The following is a 21,278-nucleotide window of genomic DNA, read 5'->3' as shown; positions in this document are numbered from 1 at the left end:
TACCAACTTTTTGATAGTGAACACAACCAGACATAGCTTCAATGTGTATATCACCATACAAACTATTAAACAGCCAACATGTCCTGACAAAGCTTTTACATGTATAGACATTCCTCAATCTAAATACTAACCATTAAACAATTAACATGGCCAGACATAGCAGCTAAGTGTATTGGTGTATATCCTGTAGGGGTCTCCTCATTCAAACTGGATCCATTGACTGCTAACCATTTCACAACTTCTAACTGCCCATGCTTTGTTGCTATATGTAAAGGAGTCATTCCCTTCTCATCTCGTTGTCTGAAACATAAATTCATAGTCAGGTGAATGATTTTATTACTTTTTATTGGAAGCAGTTTAATTTCAAAAAGATGAATGAACTCCTAGGAGGAAATATCACTACTTGTAAATCCTGCCAAAAAGATAGGAGCACAGTCATTAAGTTCCTTTTTATATATTTTTTTTAATTTGCAGACCATAGAGCTGTGGAACCGTAACTTTTATGGTCCTTGTTTCATTTTGCAGACCATAGAGCTGCGGAACCGTAACTTTTATGGTCCTTTTTTCATTTTGCAGACCATAGAGCTGCGGAACCGTAACTCTTATGGTACTTTTTATACTTTTTTATATTGCCAACCATAGAGCTGCACAGCTATGAAAGATGTAATATGGACAAATTAATATTTTAACTCCTCCTATTTTAATGTATTCAGATGCCAATTTTAATTACAATGCTTATGAAAACATTTATACAAACAAACCAAGCAAGGCAAGTATGCAACCAAACTCTTACAGTGCATAAGTAGGAAATTGACTCTAAATGTAAATAATCCATTACAATTACAACATAAATTATGTTAAAAGATTCTCTAAAGTGGAAAAAATTTACCACACAAAAGATATAACTTACGAAATCATTTCTGGAAAATATTGCAGTAGTTCTTGGACCCGTTTCAAACTTCCAATTTTTGCAGCACTATGGATAGTTGGACCTCGTAACACTTTCTTTCTATCTTCATTTTCTTCATCCTTTTTCTTTCTTCCCTCCTCTTGTACAGCTTCTAGACCAACCTAATAGCAACAGTGATATGGTGAATAAGTTAACCAAGTTTTTGTTAGAAATTTTTATTTCAATTTTCACAGTTGTTGTTATCTTGAAAAATTGTCAAATGTATGGAAGATAATGAGAATTTTAAACTTTTCATAATTTTATCCATTGGAAATTGAAATAAAAACAATTTTGAGTCCATAGCACACAGATGCTCCACTCACAAGTTTTCTATGTTCAGTGGACCATGAAATTGGAGTAAAAACTCTATTCAGCATTACAATTAGAAAGATCATGTTATAGGAAACATGTGTTTGTTTGTCGTCGTTTGTTTATGTAATATATACCTGTTTCTCGTTTCTTGTTTTGTTTATATAGATTAGACTGTTGGTTTTCCCGTTTGAATGGTTTTACACTAGTTATTTTGGGGCACTTTATAGCTTGTTGTTCGGTGTGAGCCAAGGCTCCGTGTTGAAGGCCGCACTTTAACCTATAATGGTTTGCTTTTTAAATGGTTATTTGGATGGAGAGTTGTCTCATTGGCACTCACACCACATCTTCCTATATCTATAAGTTGATTGGACTTCAACTGCATAAAAAACTGCCTTGCCCAAAAACTTTAACCTGAAGCTGGACAGACTGAGGAACAAACAAATGAACAGACACACAGATCAGAAAACATAATGTTCCTCTACTATTGTAGGTGGGGCATAAAAAGCAAAACTTTGTAGGTTGGGTATTAAAAAGCAAAACTAAGGAAATTCACACTATGTTGAAATAATAATCAAAAGGATAACTAGCAATGTATTACCTTATATCCATGAATGAATTCTTGTTCTGGTTTTGTTGAATTACTTTCAGTTTCTGATGATGTATCTACAGATACGTGTTTTGGTGTTGTGCTGGTATCCGTTGTTGAAGAATCATCACGTTTCCTGTCCTCTGTAACACGCTCTTTGAATGTAAAAGTTGTAGGCCCTTGCCCCCTTGTATCGAAAAAGTCATCTTCTTCAGGTTTCTTTAAAGGAGAGAGTGGCCTCCCTAAGCTTTTTTTCTTGGTATTTTCATTAGTTTCAGTTGAGCTACTGGAGCTACTAGATGTTGAAGAGTCTGACTCAGATCCATCTTTAGCTTTGCTACTTCGTCGCACTAATATACTAACTTTAGTACTTTTATTTTTATCCAGTTTCCCTTCTGAGTCGCTAGATGAAGATGATGAGGACGAAGAGCTGGAACGACGTCTTCTATGATCCTCAGAATCACTCTCCTCTTCAAATTCTAAAATATAGAAGTTATCCAATTAAGGAGGCCCGCGGGTATAAGATTTTCAGAGAAAAAAAAATGAACTTTTATATTGCATAACAAATTCTATTAAATACCTTCAGTAGTTGTTACTTTATCATATGGTACAAAAATTATTCCAAAAAATCAATTCGTGTTCACCCCAGGTGACTTTTAAAATGTCGATATCATTGATAAAGCTCTAAATTATCTCCCTTTGGTTAAAAAAAGCCATTTTTTGGCTTTAAAATAGAAATATCTTTTTTAATTCATCGGTGACCTATATTTTTTATTGTTGTTTTCGAATAAGCTGTACACAAACTAAATAATCGTAAAATTTAAGCGATTTCTGTAATTTAGTTCTTTTTTTATTTCGATATTATCGCTATTTCTCCTATTAGTTCAACAGAAAAAAAGTACATTAACAAAAATGTATGCTTCTTTCGACGGCAGATTGTGAGCGTAAATGAACGGTGACCCCATTTTTTTATTTCATTTTTCTATTATGGATAAGATAAAGTTCATTTACAGAAAAATATAGAGAAATCCTATATTAAATAAAAAAACTCATTTAGACCCGCGAGCCCCCTTAAGCACTGTATATTTATGAAATGTTTCATATGAACAATTATATTATAAAAACAAGTCATAAATATGATTGTTGTTTATTGTGTTACTTGTGTTGCTGTTTCATAATTCAAGAAAATAATTGAATTGCTTTCTCACTGAAATATATTTTATAAAACATTTTAAAAAAACAAACTTTGTTCAATGGCAAACTTACTTCTTTTTTTAGTGTTTTTACTGGACATTCTGTAATCAACAATCAAGCAATATTTGTTTCCTACACAATCCTGTACTAAACTAAAGCATATCCTCGTCTCGTGCGTTTCATGCTATTTCTTTAGAATGCATTGTGATGTCACAATTTCCAATGAAAAAGCATGCATTATAGTCTCTTGTGACGAGTTGTCTCATTGGCAATCATACCACATCTTCTTTTATATATAGTATGAATTAATATGACATAGGAAAACATATAATCTGACTATTCATAACATGAACTGGTAGAAATTCAGATGAGAGATAACAAACTTGAGAATGCTTACTTTCTATAAATGCTCTATCATTTGTCAATGGTAAGACCCTGTATGTGTTCCTATCCCCGTCCTGACCTGACAACCATTGACTACATGGGAAATCATATACTCTCTTGTCTCTCATATCATATATTGTTACACTCTCTAAAAACCATGCATAACCTGAAAATTAAGATAAACAACATGTTAATAAACCTTCTCATAGAACAAACAAAACTTTCATAATTGTATGTTTGGCAGAGAATAATATATTGTATTGAAAATAAAATTAACGTCAGTGGAATGTACAAATAATATGCAATGAATTTGATACAGCAAAGAAATCACTATAAGGTCTTATATAATGAGCAAGGAAACTGTGCCAAATGCTTAAGTTTAAGAAGTACCCATGTATTTGCATTATTTGTGGTACAATTTTATTATTCTACAATTTAAAGATATCTTTATGTCTTTGAGGGTGTTTTGGGAAAGATGAAAACCATAAACTGACAGAATGGTTAGAAATAAAGTAACTTCAGTTAAAAAAATGAACTAGGAAAACATCTTTATAGTAAACTCATTAAGCATGCCATTAATTACTTACTAAGTTCAGTTCTATCATGTCCTATTCTGATTTTCTTTAATTTACCAACATGTGGGAAAGCTTTCATAAATAGATCTTCCTGCAATTAGAAACACTTTATAAATACTATGAGAAAAATGTAAGACAATCAGCAAAAATAAATATGTGGAGTTGAAATTGATTCAGTCTTCATTGTAACTTAAATATCTTTCAAGAATGGAATGTATCTGTATTTTTTATATAAATAACAGTAGAGCTGCCTCATGAATAACAAAATATAACAAGAATGTGTCCAAAGTTACACGAAATGCCCCACTGGCACTATCATTTTCCATGTTCCATGGACCGTGAAAATGGGTCAAAAGTCTAATTTGGCTTTAAAATTAGAAAGATCATATCATAAGCAGCAAGTGCACCAAGTTTCAAGTTGATTGGACTTCAGCTTCATCAAAAACTACCTTGACCAAAAACTTTAACCTGAAACTCCCATTTCCATTTTCTATGTTCAGTTGACCATGAAATTGGGGTCAAAAGTCTAATTTGGCATTAAAATTAGAAAGATCATATCATAAGCAACAAGTGTACTAAGTTTCTAGTTGATTGGACTTCAGCTTCATCAAAAACTACCTCGACCAAAAACTTTAACCTGCAGACGAACCGACGGACGAACGAACAGACAGACGGAATTACAGGCTCCTGACTTTGGACAGGCACATAAGTCTTTTAAAGGTTGACATAAAAACTCTATTCTTAATCTATCAAATTAGTTGAGTAACTTATGTTAAATAGATTTTTTGTAGTCGATCTTTATTACATGCTGAATAAAATACTTTTTTACCCCTGACTAATTAAATTGTCATACATATTCACAAACCTTCCCTTTCTGGAATGTAATTTTATGTCGTTTAGATCTGTCCAGATAGAATTCTTTAGATCTTCCTTTATCACCATACACAGTAAGTTTAATATCAGCCTTTGTACTAGCACCAATGTTTTCACCAGTTTTGACGTAGATTTGATACTCTCCCCAGTCACCCTGTTTAACCTCATCCTCATCCTAAAACAAATTAAAGTTTGTTCACAAAACTGACAAAGTTAATTTATGACAAACAAAGGTGTAAACTCAACCTGTAGATTTTGAGCAACATATTAACTTTCTGAGGTCCAGCTTAATCCTTCATAACAAAGTAGCATTGACCTACTTCATGTCACCGAATTTGTTTAGATGTTCCTTAATGGGTAGAGTCTGTAACTTTGATGAACTGCATAGTCTATATCTATTTGTAACATATATATAAATGACGAGACTTTCAAAGAATTAGGTCATCACTATTCAAACCCAAACGTATGGTTACTCTCCTGCCTTTTATAGATCTTTTTACCTTTGTTGAAAGCATGTAGTAGTTTACACCCTTGTCTCATTGGCAGTCATACCAGTGTTATCGTTTGTTTCAACCGATGCTGTTTCTTCGAGATAAGAACCAGTCTCTGTGGGCTTACAAACATCCGGACCTTCATCCTTAACTGTTTCTGAATCATCAGATGCTTTTCCAACTTCATCTACATTTTCCCCACATGGCAGATTTGCTTCATCTTCTGTGTTTGATTTGTTGGCTTTTGCTACCACATCACCTTACTTTTATTGTCACTAATTTCAAATCAAATAGATGTCTTTACCTGATCATACTCTTCAATTAATCTTTTCTCTGTTTGTACCCCAACATTATCTTGAGTCTGTGTTCCATAATTCCTCAGTACTTCATCGTCAACAGGTTCATCCCTGTTTATGATATGAATTCGTCTTTTCTGATGGGGTTTAACTGAAGGGGTTAAAAACACATCATTTATTCGTTGATCCTCCCTTTCTTCCTTTGGCGGTGGGGGTCTTGGCTTGTATTCATCTCTTGCAATTTTCCTTCTGTATAAAATATAATGGTATAATCATTTTTATGTTGCTGTTTTTTTAATTTGAAAGAACAGAAAATATATACAACTGAAACATGGCTACAGAATATCCTTTGCTAAAGGCTACAGTATATCCTTTGCTAACAGAATCTACCTTGGATGCATTTATTTAGCAGAGAACCAATTTCTATGGTTGAAGAAGAGAGAATTATGAGGAGCTTGTTTTTTTTATTTATTGCTTATTACAAATGTATTCCTAATCATTAATTATTTGTTTTGGTTAAATGATATGTGTTTTTTTCACTCTTTTTTATGTTCCTTTTTTACTTTGCCCTTTTAACTAATGTTTTTATTTCATAAGTTATACTTTATGATACTCATTATTTAAAAAAAAAATGCTCCTCAAATTCAGCAAAGTAGACACATAATACAAAAGAAAAATTATTGAAAAATTAAATGTAGATATTTAGTGTAATTTATAGTGCTAAAGTAAACAATCATAAATGTCTAAACAAACTTTCCTCATAGACAAAACTCAATGTAATAACATAAACTCAATGTAATAACATAAACTCAGTGTAATAACATAAACTCAATGTTATAACATAAACTCAATGTTATAACATAAACTCAATGTAATAACATAAACTCAATGTAATAACATAAACTCAGTGGAATAACATAAACTCAATGTTATAACATAAACTCAATGTTATAACATAAACTCAATGTAATAACATAAACTCAATGTAATAACAATATGTGTAGAGAAAAAATAACTAACCTAATTATGATCAGAAAAAGTGGAAAGAGTAAAGGGAAATGATAACTGAATAATGATTATTTTGGTTACCTCTGATAATCTGATGACATTGAATTTGTCCTTGTAGTGTAAGCACTGTCACCACTATCATCACGACTTCTACCCTGAAATAAAAAAAAACATTTAGTTAGATCCAGCATTTAAAATTGGCAAAATAGGAAAAGTGTACTGACATAAGTGGTCTCTAAACACATTAAATTCAAATGGAGCTTTCGTTAGTAGAAGCCATATTAACTATGTGTATCAGTGAGCACCCCCAGCACACTTATTAAATTACAGACTTATTCCTTGTATCATTTAAACCATGGAAAAGCACAGTCTACCTATCAAAAGGTAAGGTTTTGATGTCTGTTATTTCCCTTTCAAACTATTGTTTCTTTCATCAAACATCTGACAAAAGTGTAATAAACAGACACAGCGCGTAAAAACCTACCTTTACTCTAACATTACGATGCCTCCTTCCATGAATGTCCCATGTGTATTTTCCAGGTGTTGGACGTAACTGTAGATGAAAAAAATATATTTTAAATCAACGTCATATCTGAATAGTAGGGTGCCCAATCAACAAATTTTATCGATTTGCCTTAACGGAATAACATACGGCTATATTTTATATCGTTGGAAAGAGGAGAACAAACCTCATCGACATAGCGTTGTCGTCGTTGTCTGCCGTGGTCACGTTTTTTTTAAATCAAGGTCAAAGGTCAAAGCAAAAAATTAAGAAAAATGCACAGTCACATTTAGATAGCTTGTTTCTCCTACATATATACGTTTTGAGCAAAATAAAAACAACTACTTTATAGAAAAATATCTTTTGTATCTACATTTAGAACTTATTTTATATATTTATCGCCAAAAATGACTTTAGATTGACTTTTTTGCATATAGGGTGCAAATTTGAAATTTTCAAATAGCTGTTAAATAACAGTGACCTTGACCTATTTCAATTTCTAAATTTGATTTTTTTTTATTTAATTCGGTACAAGTACGATCTAAAGATGTTTTTTAGATCTTAACTTTATTCATTTGTCGAGAAAAAAAATGTGATTTTCACGTTTTTGAAAGTAAGGTGTTAGTCAATTTCTAGGTAAAAATCAAATTTCTGTTATTGGGTGTTAAATAGTATATATGAATGATTTATTTCGTAATTAACATCGAATTTGGTTGAATATAAAACTCTGTGTATAGATTTGCTTTATAGAAGTTACTGCAAACAGAGAAAAAGGGGGAGGGGTAAAAGTTTTGAAACAAAACATGTATTAGAAACAGGTAAAACAACCTATCCTACATATACAGATGACTAAATCAGCAACAATTGGCTATAATGTTTACAAGTATTCCAAAAATATAATAAGGGAGAGGGTTATGAACAGCACCGATGTGTTTTACAAATAATTGCAAACAAAATAGGTGTGAGAAACCAGAGGAACATTAAAAACTTATAAACTGAAGACAAGCAGACTCCAGCATGGCAAAAAAAGAAAAAAACAAAAACAAATGCAAATTGAAAATTTTGATTGAGGCTAGTATTACCTACACTACATTTTATGGTCTCCTGTAGTTCCCCGGCTAACGTTAAAGAACATATAGCGGGGGTTTTTATTTATTTTATTTCATTTCTTTCCCCACTAGATAGATTTTTACTATATTTCCCACGATTTCAAAATTGAGTAGATGTTTTATTTATTGTTTAGAAATATTATGGACTGCGTTATTTTCATTCGATAGCTAACAATGATTTATAAGACACATACAGAAAAATGAAATCTTCGTCGTCATCAATGTGTCTTACTACAACCACACGAGTATTTACATTTTGACATATGTCATTTGCCTGAAATGGGCATACATCTTTACATGATAGAGTTCAACCCTTTGAAAACACAAAATTCCCCATACAAGTAGAAACTAAATCTTGAAGAAATTCGGATGACATGTGACCTTCGAGATAGGAAGGAACAAGTCATTGCCCATTCTGAAGAGGAGAAGGTTAAGGCAGGTCTGCTATATGGGAAGACATCAAATTTACGTATGGAGTGAAACTCCTATCACATATTGTTTAAAAGTAGATTCACAAGGAGGAAGTTTGAAAAGGGAGAAATTTTAAATTGTAGCAAATTTTACGCTCAATTTGTTTAGGTCACAGTGATCTATTTTTAGTTTTGACTTGAGATCATTCAACCTGACATCAAGATCTTGATCTGTATCTGTAGGTTCAGCGATGTCACAATTAGAAAGGTTTGACTAATCGTTAAAATAATCTTGGCTCTCCTTCAAGACTAAAAAACAGTGCGGTTACTGATCATAAACAGGGTCCAATACGTTGTATCGCATCATGTAACAGCATGGTAGAAAGTTACAGATGGCAAACCCGAGACTTTTACATATTTCGTGGACGGGTATACAGAAGTTGTCGTTTGTTTATGTAATTTATACGTGTGTTCTTGTTTCTCGTTTTTTTCTCTCAATTAGACCGTTCGTTTTCCCGTTTGAATGGTTTTATACGCTAGTAATTTTGGGGCCCTTTATAGCTTGTTGTTCGGTGTGAGCCAATGCTCCGTGTTGAAGGCCGTTCATTGACCTTTAATGGTTTACTTTTTTAAATTGTTATTTGAGTGGAGAGTTGTATCATTGGCACTCACACCACATCTTCCTATATCTATATAGATGAGAAAATCTTGTAAACAAGTTATAGTGTCTGTTTGAAACCATAGCTCAGGTGTATGCTGTGTGGAGTGGATAAATGGAACGCATAAGTTTAGAAGATCTGTATCTTCTGACTTTGTTATTACATGTATTATCCTACCCTTGGTTCTTTTCACACCTATCTCTTTGTCTACATAAAAAGCATGCATATGTAAAATCATGCGAGTATCTACTTTACCAGGCGTACAAAATAATTTTGAAAACCTAAATACTCTTTCTGAGCTGATTTAGGGTCCTTGGAAGTGCTAGCTAGAATATAAAATTGAGAAAGGAAATGGGGAATGTGTCAAAGCGACAACAACCCGATCATAATGCAGACAACAGCCGAAGTCCACCAATGGGTATATGACTTCCTGGTGTATAATAGTAACTGTTGATCTACCATAATGCTGAACAATCGAAATCTGATTAAGGCCTGCTGGATCTAACTGACTCAAAGAAACTTTTCCAGTGAATAATTTGACGAACTTCTATATATGTCCTGAAACACTTTAACAGACAAACAAGAACTTGATTCAGCTAAAGCCTTTAAAAAAAACCTCAGTTGTGTCTGCTAGTGCAAGATTTGTAGCAAGAATGATGCTACAACATTTTGTAAGCATCAGTACGAAAATGGTCTAGGTCTGAAGCATCATGCAATAAACTCAAATTTTTCCGTGCTCCCATAGCCTCGATAAAGCTTTTGTTTGTGATTATTCCTCGCTTATTAATAGGCAATTCAGTAGGAGAACTCTGCCTACTTCGTTTCGGGCTGGATGGGCATATAGCTTAACAGGACTGTGAATGTGTGCCATATTCCGGGTCTGAAACGTGATCGAAGGATTTGATTTGTATATTACAATTATAACAAAACTATCAATAAAAAAAACACAATTAAAGTTATAAAAACCAACAACAATATTTCCAATTACGAAACAACGATCTTTAACTAACTGGACTATTCCTAATATACAATTTGACCATACAACAAGCAAAAAATAGAAATGAAGTAAGTGACAATGGTCCTAGTTAATGACTTGGTAGTGTAAGCTACAAAACGATTAACGGCACGAGAAAAGGCGTGTTTGAAACAAGGCAGAATTATCACTAAATTTGTGTTTTAAATTGCTATTTTCTTCTTACCGATTAACATTACACAAAAGATATTTGGCACACATATGAACCATGTATTATTGATGTAATCAGAGTAAAAATCCCGTAAAAGTAACAAGTAATAAATTTTCTTTTGTTCAAAATGTGGTATATTTCAGCTAAAAAAATAGCCTTACTAAAATCATGAAATATTTATACTTAAATTATATAAACCTTTTTAGCTTTCGTTATATGATAAATTTGATTTTTAAGCTAAATGATAAGAACCATTTGAACGAATAACACAGAAAGCAATAATTCTATTTTTCGTGTCGAAGATGGTCTGTATGATGAGGTATCTGTAGGTACCCTAAGAAACCACAATATTTTGAAAAACGTGACCACGGGAGCATACGACGACATTCATGATTAAAAAATATAATGATTTTCCAATCGTTTGCATATAAATATAGCCGTATGTTATCCGTTAACTTAAACTCGTTAACTAGACGTCTTTTTCGATACTTGGCACCCTACTAGAAGACACAAATTGGTAAGTCATTTTAATACCCATAACATTTCATGCTATTAACAGAAGTTCATTACACCATATGAGGTCTTTTTTTCACAATTTTTTGAAACCGAATGGCTTATGACATAAAAAATAAAACAAAGAAAATGTTATAAGTTAAATTAGATATAAAGTCTAAAACTGCTTGATACAAGTTTACATCGGAGAAACAAATAGGAATATTAGCAGTATGAAGAAGAAGAAAAGGATGATTTATTTCCATAAAAATAAGAAGAACAATACAATATAAGAAATTTATAAGAAGGTAAAAGTTTATACAGATACGATTCTTTAAAGTGAAAGATAACAATGAGTAACAATTTAATTGAGGTTAATGTAAGGTGTACTTAGTCTTCAAAAGTATGTGATTCTATGAAATTTACAAAGTTTCCGCTAACTTAGCAAAAGTTTTGTGATTTTGACCTATAGTTTGAAAAGATGATCAATTACCTATGAGTTTCATTATTACTTTTCTAATAGCATGATATGAACTAAAGCATGTGTTTAAAAAACTTTTAAAAAAAAACAAAAAAAACTTTAATGTATCACAAAATCACTAAGCATGGTTTTAACTATCACACAGATTTAATCATATTTTTATATATACTGATATAATATGCATAAATTCTATATATGTATACAAACTAACTTTAATTACAAAATATAAATTTTTTTACTATTCTGTTCAACTGAACTCTAAAGCTATCAACTTCTCTAAAAATTCTAATAAATTAAAGCCAATTCTTCTGAAAGTTGTTAATTTCTGTGTCATTTTGGTCTCTTGTGTACAGTTGTTTCATTGGCAATCATACTACATCTTCTTTATTTATATTAACAGGACCAATTCAGAAAACATCAAATTATCAAAGATATGGTAATAAGACATGATTTTTCAAATGTCTGTTTGATATATAAAAACATAATGTTTACTTTATAATGATCGGAGTTAAATCTATCTGTTGTAAGTTTCATTATAAACACAGTTTAATAAAACACAGAAAAAGGATCTATTAATATACAGATAAGCAATAGTGAATTTTAATGCCAGTATCTTTATTTTTTCCAGTTTAAAAAAGAACGTTTGTGTTTAACTAAATGCAGAAATCATTGATTCAGATTTAATTTTTCAACAATTACAAGAATGCAAGATTTTTTGCCAATAAAACTAGGATGCTGATTTACTGTTTTGATTGTGTTGCTATTACAACTACTAACTTGAAAATTAAAACTAATTTAAAACATCATTCTCATAACTTATAAAGCAGGGAAAATATACAGTTTAGTCTTGCTGTTTACATAAATCTTTAATGAATCAGTTTTCAACAACATTATATAGCTTATAAATATTTAAAGATTTTTGTTCCGTCCTTGATCAGGTTTCACCTTAGAAATTATGAGTTATGAATATTTCATGTTAAAAGCAAATCATAAAGACATATACTGTTAGTATTAAATGAGTAAAAGCAATCAATTTATCTAACTGCACAAACAAAATCAGTTGTGTGCTCTTTCTTGCTTTCTAGAACTAAATTAACACACCTCCTTTCTCATTCAAAACTTACAGACATTACCAAAAGTAGAGTTAATGCCAAAATATTTTAGTAACTCATCCTTCCCCTCAAAAAAGTCTAATTAAATTTACTTTTTTGATATATTTATTTTAAATGTATTGTACTTCTAGAAACTCTTAAGAGCTTAGATGCATGATACTGGTCAATTTTTGGGGGTGAAAATCAAACTATAATTGGATATGGCTAATATTTTTCAACAAGTTCTAAATATGTATATTCAATTCAATTCAACAATACACAAATCTATATGGGATATGAATAAGCCACATCTATTAGTACTATATAATTGTGACACATGTACCTTCTTCTTGCCATGCTGTTCTGAACTCGGTAAAGACTTATTGGTCTACAAGAGTGCAGTTAATGAATAAGATATATAACATTCACCATGCATGTATAAAGATATTAAGATGGAAAGAAAAGAAGAAAATGGAGAAAGAAATAAAAGATAAGAAGTTAACAGTTTGAACGTGAATATGCTTGTTTGATGTCATCAGTTAATATGAGGTAATTGGTACAAAACTATGGTTAAAACAAATTGTGGAGTCCAACTGATAAAAGATCCTTATTGGCTAGTTTAACAGCTGTAAAGTTACATCCATTTTATCTAAACAAAATTTTGAATTTTTTTACAGTGACTTGCCTATAGGTGTTACTGTAAAAGTTTACCTATAGCTCAACCTGTTTTTAAAATTGTCAACACAATAGGGACATTTAAATTGACCAGATGGTATTGTTAGATTTAAATCTACCTTGATGCTACCTGTAAAAAAAATTACTCACCAAACCCAAAGTTTCAGCATGCTTTTTTCCTGAACTTTTTCTTACCTAGGATTATTCTATTTAGAGATTTTTATTTTACTGTCATTCAAAATATTAGGAGTGATCAAGCCAAACAAGAATGACTATATATCATATATGATATTTTCTTGCAGTTTGTTTAAAATTGCATGGACTTAAATGCACTACATTTCATCTTAATGTTTGTATAGCCACTACTAGCAGTGTCTATACCCTAAATAATCCAGTCGTAATATTTCACTCACTTTATGAAACATCAAAATCATATTTGAATAAACAATTTTATTTATTTTTTAACACTAATATTTGACATCTCATCCAGAATTCCAAAGATTTTAAATAATTCCCAATTTCATTCATTTTTCACTACTTCACTAGATTTTTTTCTAAATCCATAGTATAAATTCTGATTAACTTCCCATGATATACAACCTAATTTAACAGGTGCAGAATCTTGTTATTTTGTTATCAATTCCATTACTATATTCCAAATAGATGTCCTCACTTTACAAATATTTTGTAATATTGTATTTATATTTTTACTATATATCACTTGATTTTACTATATCCACAGTAAACATTTTATTTCTTTTCCTATGATAAATTTCCAAATCAAACAATATTTGATCCAGAATTTTAGAATTACTGTTTCCAATTGCAAATGAATCACTTAAAACATTAACCCACGTTAGGAATATTATATTTTACTTTCATTTTTCACTTTATCACTAGATTAGACTATATCCACTGCATTAATTCAACATTTTATTTCATTTTCAAGATCCCATTTAAATGGTAAATCATTTTAAGTTTGTAATAGATCCCAAAACTAATAATGAATGTTTTTAAAATCACGTTTAAAGCCACAGAAACATGTTGGATGAACTCGCACTATATCTCTTACTTGAATTCCAGTTTTGAATTTGTTTAATCTTTAACATAACTAAATCCCATCTATGAAAATTTGAATTTCCTTGATTGAACACAGCATTTTATGCACAAAAGTCCCACTGATATTATAATAGATTTCAAAGAAAACACACAGCAAGGTATACTCCAAAATTATTTTCGAATTTTACATGTACAACATCATATGTAAGCCCCACAGAACAGTTTGAATGAATTATTTCCTCCTTGATGTCCTTCATGACAATAACATCTTGAAAAAAACACATCACATTTTAAGAAGCAAAATTGCCTTAAAAAATCTAAGTAGTGAATTCAAATGAAATAAATCCAATATTGTATACACAATGACACCAAAAGATTTCAAACATTGCAAATAATAATCCAAAATGAGAATCTTGAAGGGTCATGTGAAGAAATGAACAACATATCCCTCTGAAAATTTAAACTGTAAACACCTAAGAACAGCTATTTCTTGTTTCACTGGCAGCTGGACAATACTATGTATAAGGGTTAGAATTTTAAAGAAGCATTTAGTGTGTAAATAAAGTTTGAATTTTCAAACATAGTAATACATATTTAATTTAATCTTTAACTGATTTAAAATTTTAGGTAAAAATTTGATAAATCATAAATATCAGGGATTTAAAACAATAAAAACCAAAAACTATTTTCTTCCCTATCAATTTTTAATAGAATAATCCTAGGTAAGAAAAAGTTCTGGAAAAAAGCATGCTGAAACTTTGGGTTAGGTGAATAAAAATCTTTACAGGTAGCATCAAGGTAGATTTAAATCTAACAATACCAACTGGTCAATTTAAATGTCCCTATTGTGTTGACAATTTTAAAAACAGGTTGAGCTATAGGTAAACTTTTACAGTAACACCTACAGGCAAGTCACTGTAAATACTAAGGCTTTTCTACCTCAGGCATAGATTACCTTAGCTGTATTTGGAAAACCTTTTAGGAATTTTGGTCCTCAATGCTCTTTAACTTCATATTTTATTTGGCATTTTAAACTTTTTGGGATTCGAGCGTCACTGATGAGTCTTTTTTAGACGAAACGCACGTCTGGCGTATATACTTAATTACTATGATGAGTTTATTTATGATTCCTTATATAGTTGAGGTAGAAAAGAAGAATGACTCAAACAAACTAAATAAAAGACAGAAAATAAGGTTCTACAACAGCAGATTAGAAAAATCTCCACACTGATTCTGTTTTACTTCTCATTTCGAAAATGTTTCACAAAAGATTTTAATTTTCAAAAATCTAGAACAATTCAACTTAGTATGAAAATAATATATTGAAAACAGTCCAATCATGCAATGATGGTATATAGATTTTCATGCTGTGACACAACATAATACTCATGAAGCTTAGTCAAACAAATAAAGAACCATAAAACATAAACAATTTTTTCTGCTCCAGGTACTAAAAGTAAAAAACAACCTTTGATCACCTAATCTGCATCAATAAACAAAAAATCAATTTCATTTTAAGGCATTTGTGTAACATGAGAAAATTGCATTTAAAAAAAGTACAACTATGTATACAAACCTCAAATGGACTTGGTGCTGACTGAGGTCTCTTTTTAGGTTTTGGAGGCATTACACCATCTACTGCTTCCTAAAAGCAAATTAAGTAAATGTTTTTAAAAAACAATTTTTGGTCAAGGTTATATATAAAAATTTCTTTTCCCTGATATGTTGTGTAAATAAACAGAAAAGTCATAAAATTTATCATAAGTTATTTAAACAAACATGTAATATTTCATTGTTTTGGCATAAACTAGGACAAAAGTTAATTTTATTTGGTTAAGTTTCATTTTTTATTTATTCTTTATTCAAATATTTTTCTCTTTTAAGTTTTCTGTATATGTTTTGTGAACATTTGTCTGTTTGTCTTTTTCATTAGGCTATGGTCTTGTCTGTCATTCTTCAACAAAAGGTTTGGGTGCATTCTTAGTTTCTTCACCCATTTTGTTTTCTCTCTCTCTCTCTTTTCTTCAGTCATTTTTTATCTGAAAATTTCTCTTTTATTTGTTCTGTTTTATGACTTTTGCCCATACTATACTTAAGAAATAATTCATGGGGGCTTGAATATATCGTTATTTTACCACGGGTTGGCCCTTATGAAAAATATTTTACCCTGAGCGATAGCGAGAGGTAAAATATCGGCATAAAGGGACAACCCGTGGTAAAATCTAGATATATTCAAGCCCCCATGAATTATTTCGATTCTAATAGGACAAATACGGCAATTGTTTTGGATCGAAGCGCTCTAGGTGGAGGCCATTATTTGCCGTTCTCATAAATTAACGCACTTTTAGATTGGCGTAAAAGAACGGAGCAAACAGAAAAAGTGACATGCTCAAACTATTTACAAAACTTATTGAGATAGATTTAGATGAATGTTAATGATAATTTACTTATATGTCTGCTATGTATAAAAAAAAATGGGCTTATACCACATTTTAGCATCGTTTGTTGATGTTTCATTGTTGTGATGATTTTCGGTATCAGAAGCGTGTATTTTCCCGTAAAATGCTTAAATCATAACGTCATTATTCTATGACGTCGGGTACTTCATTCATAAAAAAACATATGACGTGGGAGTACGATCGGAACAGCCAATGCAATATATTCATATTTTACCACGGGTGTGTACTCAAAGCGTTTGAAGGACGTCATGTTAGAATGCTTCATATATATAACTGCTACTGTGGATTCATTTATTTTCGTGGGTACCAACTTTCGTGGTTTGAGGAAAACTTACATGTTCGTTGATATTTAAATTTGTGGTTTTTGTAAAGTCTGCATACATTCCTTAAGAAAATTTGTAATTCGTTGAACACTTAAATTCGTGGTTCTTCGGTATCCAAAAAATCCACGAAAAATTAGTATCCAACGAATATTAATGAATCCACAGTAGTTGACAGCCCAAAACAACTAATATAAAAATCCCTGTATCCTAGACTAAAATTCACTTACTGTAGCTATTAAAATTTTGGTAGCTGCATTTACAAGTCGATGAGCTTCTCCTTTTGACAAGTTTCTTGGTGGTACACTTCTCAAAATAGGCCATCCTCCCTTTAAAGGTCTGAAATGATAAATAAATGTTTAGTTTCATTTCAGTTTAGGCTCTCACTAACACTTACATGAGTCCATATGAATCAGGTTAGACAAATTATTTTTGAACTGGTGAATCCAAAGATTGCTATCCGTTTCAGCTGAGCCAAATCATCATCAAACTAGAGGTCCTAAAAAGCCTGTGTCGCTCACCTTGGTCTATTTGCATATTAAACAAAGGAAACAGATGGATTCATGACACAATTGTGTTTTGGTGATGGTGATTTGTATGTAGGTCTTACTTTGCTGTACATTATTTCTGTTTACAGTTAACCTCTATCTATAATAATGTTCAAGATAAGAACCAAAAGCTGCAAAATTTTCTTAAAATTACCAATTCAAGGGCAGCAACATAACAAAACATTGGTTTGAAAATTTCAGGGCATATGGATCTTGACCTACTAAACAATTCTATCCAGTCAGATTTGCTCAAAATGCCTTGTTTCAGAGATATGAATCAAAATCTACATTTAACCCCTATGTTCTTTTTAGCCATGGGCCCATCTTGGTTGGTTGGCTTGGTCACCAGACACAATTTTAAAACTAGATACCCCAATGATGATTGAGGCCAAGATTGTTTAAATTTGGCCAAGTAGTTTCAGTGCAGAAGATTTTTTTTTAAAGTTAACGACAACGACAATGGACATAGGATGGCGGACGCCAAGTTATGAGAAAAGCTCATTTGGTCGTTTGGTCCAGGTGATATAAAAACAACCTTAATTTGACTCTTAAATTTGTTTTTGGTAAAAATACTTCAATTTGAACCAGCTGCATTATTTTTCCTCTGCAAAACCTTGGACTTTCCATGGCAGAAAAATTTGTGTTTATGGACTTGCAACTCTTAGTGATAGGCCTGGTAGTTAGTATTAAGAATCATGACAGTTTGTTTAGTAATTTTGTAAATTCTTATTTCTTAAAAAGTGTAATAAATTACTACATTATAGTATTTTTTTTAAATTTTTACTTGTAAAATTACTCAAGAAATGGAGGTTCCTATGAAGCCAAAAAGCTTTGGAAAGAACACTGCTCTGAGAAAAAATTAAACAATATAGGCATAGTTAAAACCAAACATAAAACTAAAATTCTTGATATTCTTTACTTGTTATCTAAACAAAACAATAAACAGTATCAACAAACTAGATACATATTATGACCATATGGAGATGTTTTTAATAATTCACTTTGTTTTTAAACATATCTGTTTTTATGGATGCGTAACCATGCAATTTAATGAATCTGATGACAATTATTATCTTGTCTTATGTAAATCAATTATCTTTATCAATTATTCATCCTTCAGAATCTTTCTTCTTTGATTTGCTAAAGGTTTCTTGATTATTTTGTCCTCACCTGGATTCATAATATTTATGACAGGTAAAAACAACCTGTTGAGATATGGTACTGTTTATTTTAGCTAGTTGGTATGAATCTATTCCAAATTTGAACATATCTTTTCTTTTCTTAGTTTAAACATATCTTTTCCAGTTTTTTTTTTTTTATTTCTTCAACTTTTTGATAAAAAAAAATAAAATTTTCCACAATAATCTAACTTTTGGTCTGTTGATATGATTTAATATTAAGGATAAATACAGATTAAACTGTTACTAGGAATAGGAAAAACATACTTCTATGTAGTATGTATAACATTAATGATTAATACTGAATTGACTGTCATTTATTTTACCATAATCAACCGTGTGGAACCAATACCCCTCTTATCTAAAATAATTATCTTTCTGCCAAAAGTAATCATAAAAAGAATAAAGACCCTAAGAAAGAACATAAAAGATTTAAAATGTTAACTTCTATGGTTTCATGATGCTATATCAAAAAGTTCTTAAGCAAATTAAAAATAATTTCCGACCCAAGGTACAAATATCTATATGCAGTGCTTCTCATAAAAGTATTACAAAGGATGGACTAAAAGATGGAGACAGGAACTTTGGAAAATATGAGCTAATGAAAAATATAATGGAATTTCAACTTTGAATGATGGTGGGTCGAAGTCAATGGATTGGGCACAACTACACACCATAACGCTATTTGGAAATCTTCGACAGTTGAACTATTGACGTCATACAACAACCACTTCTCAATTGTGGGGTCAAATATTTTTATTATGATGTCAAAATTTTAGGGAACCTTTTTGATGTCCAGCAATTACGTACAAATAGTGATAAGGTGTATTCATAAATCCTCTAAGGAAACACTGTGGTATGTATGAACAATATAAGTTTTATTGTATTTAAGAAATATGCCTTATAAGTTTGCAACATTGACTTTTATACTAAATTTAAATAATATCCAACGTTTTGTAATCAGTGTTTCTCTCTTTAATCAAATGTTCTCCTCATTAGCTACAGTGAATAATGGTAACATTAAATCAATTATCTCCCTTGGAAACCAAGAAATCCATACTTAAAATAATTTACTAAATCACAATTTGATTTGAAATAATATAAATTTATTTTTCCTCATGTACGAACACTTATAAAATGTTGTGAGTAATATTGACTAACTGTGACATCAATATTTATTGTTTGTTTATTAAAGTTATGACAACTTGTTTAACGTTATGCTTGATTAAACCATCTAATAAAAGGAAATTAAACATTAAACAATTTATTCATGCACTTAAGAATTTGTAAAATAAAAAAAAACTGTTTTTCGATGATTTTGTCATGTAAATAAAACATGAAACAATATGTACTAATTGTAAGCTTGATTTTCCTTTTAATGTAAGTTGCTCTGACAGTGTCCTACCATAAAGCAGGAAACCTGTTAAAAAAATCAAAACTCTGTAGTCATAAGTACATAATAGGAAAGTGGTGACTAGTAGTTCAATCTTTATGTAAGCTTCTCAGTTAGAGAAGACTCCTACAATGTTTGTTTCCCTTCTTGTGGGCCTTACGTTTGAAGAAGGTGAAATGCAGTTTTCATATTTCTTGGTGTCAAAATATTACCAAATAATAGATATACTATTGTAACTTGCTTGATATAACTTAAACTATTCCTTTAAAGGCATGAAATAATCCCCTCTCATATGGCCACTTATTCAGCAAAGGAAATATCAGTTCTGGTGAATTCAGAAAGACAAATCACTAATATTGCTTTTATTTGTATTTCTAGAGGAATCATAGGAAGGTTTGTTCTCCAAATAAATCACAAGAGGGACATTTCAGTATCTTATGTCATCATTATGATATTCAATCTCTGACCTTGAAAGGCAAAACATGAACAAGGACAATTTTTTTTATCAAATTTTATCAAAGTCTTATTGATAAAATATCATATTTTATATTGTCACTTAGAATTTTACCAGTAAACATCAATAACCGTTTTTGACTTAGTACCTAACTTCTTAAAATATTCATGAAGTTTAATTTGAAACCCTTTTCTTTTTTCAAATAGCAGACATGCTTAAGTTAAAAAGATCCCTAACGAATCGAAGTTAATCCATATACTCCCTGAAACTCACCCACGGGACAGAACATTTATTCTTTATGTTTGTCACATTTGACATTTCAACAATTAATACAATTTTACTTCATAAACTTTAATGATAATTAATCCAAATCCTAAATATCATAACATGCAATATATCAATTATTAAACAAATTATTAATAACTGTTTGATTTACTGTAAATTTCATGCGATATGTCTGCATAGATTTAATGGTGTTATTCCCAACAGTGTAGGATTTAAAAATGACCTAGCTGCCTATCAATTTTAATTCATAATGGAAAATATTGATTTTAATCGTGTCACTGAAAATAAATGTATTTTAGTGTAAATAAACC

The 21,278-nt window shown here is 30.8% G+C and overlaps 1 protein-coding gene across 4 annotated transcripts in view; it reads right to left on the bottom strand.

Moving 5' to 3' along the window:
* Positions 1–21,278, bottom strand: part of LOC134725544 (uncharacterized) — a 46,689-nt gene that overhangs the window by 8,671 nt on the left and 16,740 nt on the right. For 3 of the 4 annotated variants that reach the window (XM_063589453.1, XM_063589449.1, XM_063589452.1), the window contains 12 exons: positions 17,340–17,448; positions 15,907–15,975; positions 12,940–12,984; positions 7,153–7,221; positions 6,750–6,823; positions 5,669–5,909; positions 4,866–5,048; positions 4,013–4,091; positions 3,439–3,591; positions 1,860–2,326; positions 911–1,071; positions 132–300 (listed from right to left, as the gene is read on the bottom strand). In XM_063589453.1, the coding sequence (XP_063445523.1) occupies positions 132–300; positions 911–1,071; positions 1,860–2,326; positions 3,439–3,591; positions 4,013–4,091; positions 4,866–5,048; positions 5,669–5,909; positions 6,750–6,823; positions 7,153–7,221; positions 12,940–12,984; positions 15,907–15,975; positions 17,340–17,448 (1,819 nt within the window). The remainder of the gene's footprint in view (positions 1–131; positions 301–910; positions 1,072–1,859; positions 2,327–3,438; positions 3,592–4,012; positions 4,092–4,865; positions 5,049–5,668; positions 5,910–6,749; positions 6,824–7,152; positions 7,222–12,939; positions 12,985–15,906; positions 15,976–17,339; positions 17,449–21,278) is intronic. The other variant, XM_063589450.1, reaches the window with a different exon arrangement.

The sequence above is a fragment of the Mytilus trossulus genome, chromosome 7 (assembly GCF_036588685.1).
Source record: "Mytilus trossulus isolate FHL-02 chromosome 7, PNRI_Mtr1.1.1.hap1, whole genome shotgun sequence".
Lineage (NCBI taxonomy): Eukaryota > Metazoa > Mollusca > Bivalvia > Mytilida > Mytilidae > Mytilus > Mytilus trossulus.
This window is presented reverse-complemented; position numbering and strand designations above follow the sequence as displayed.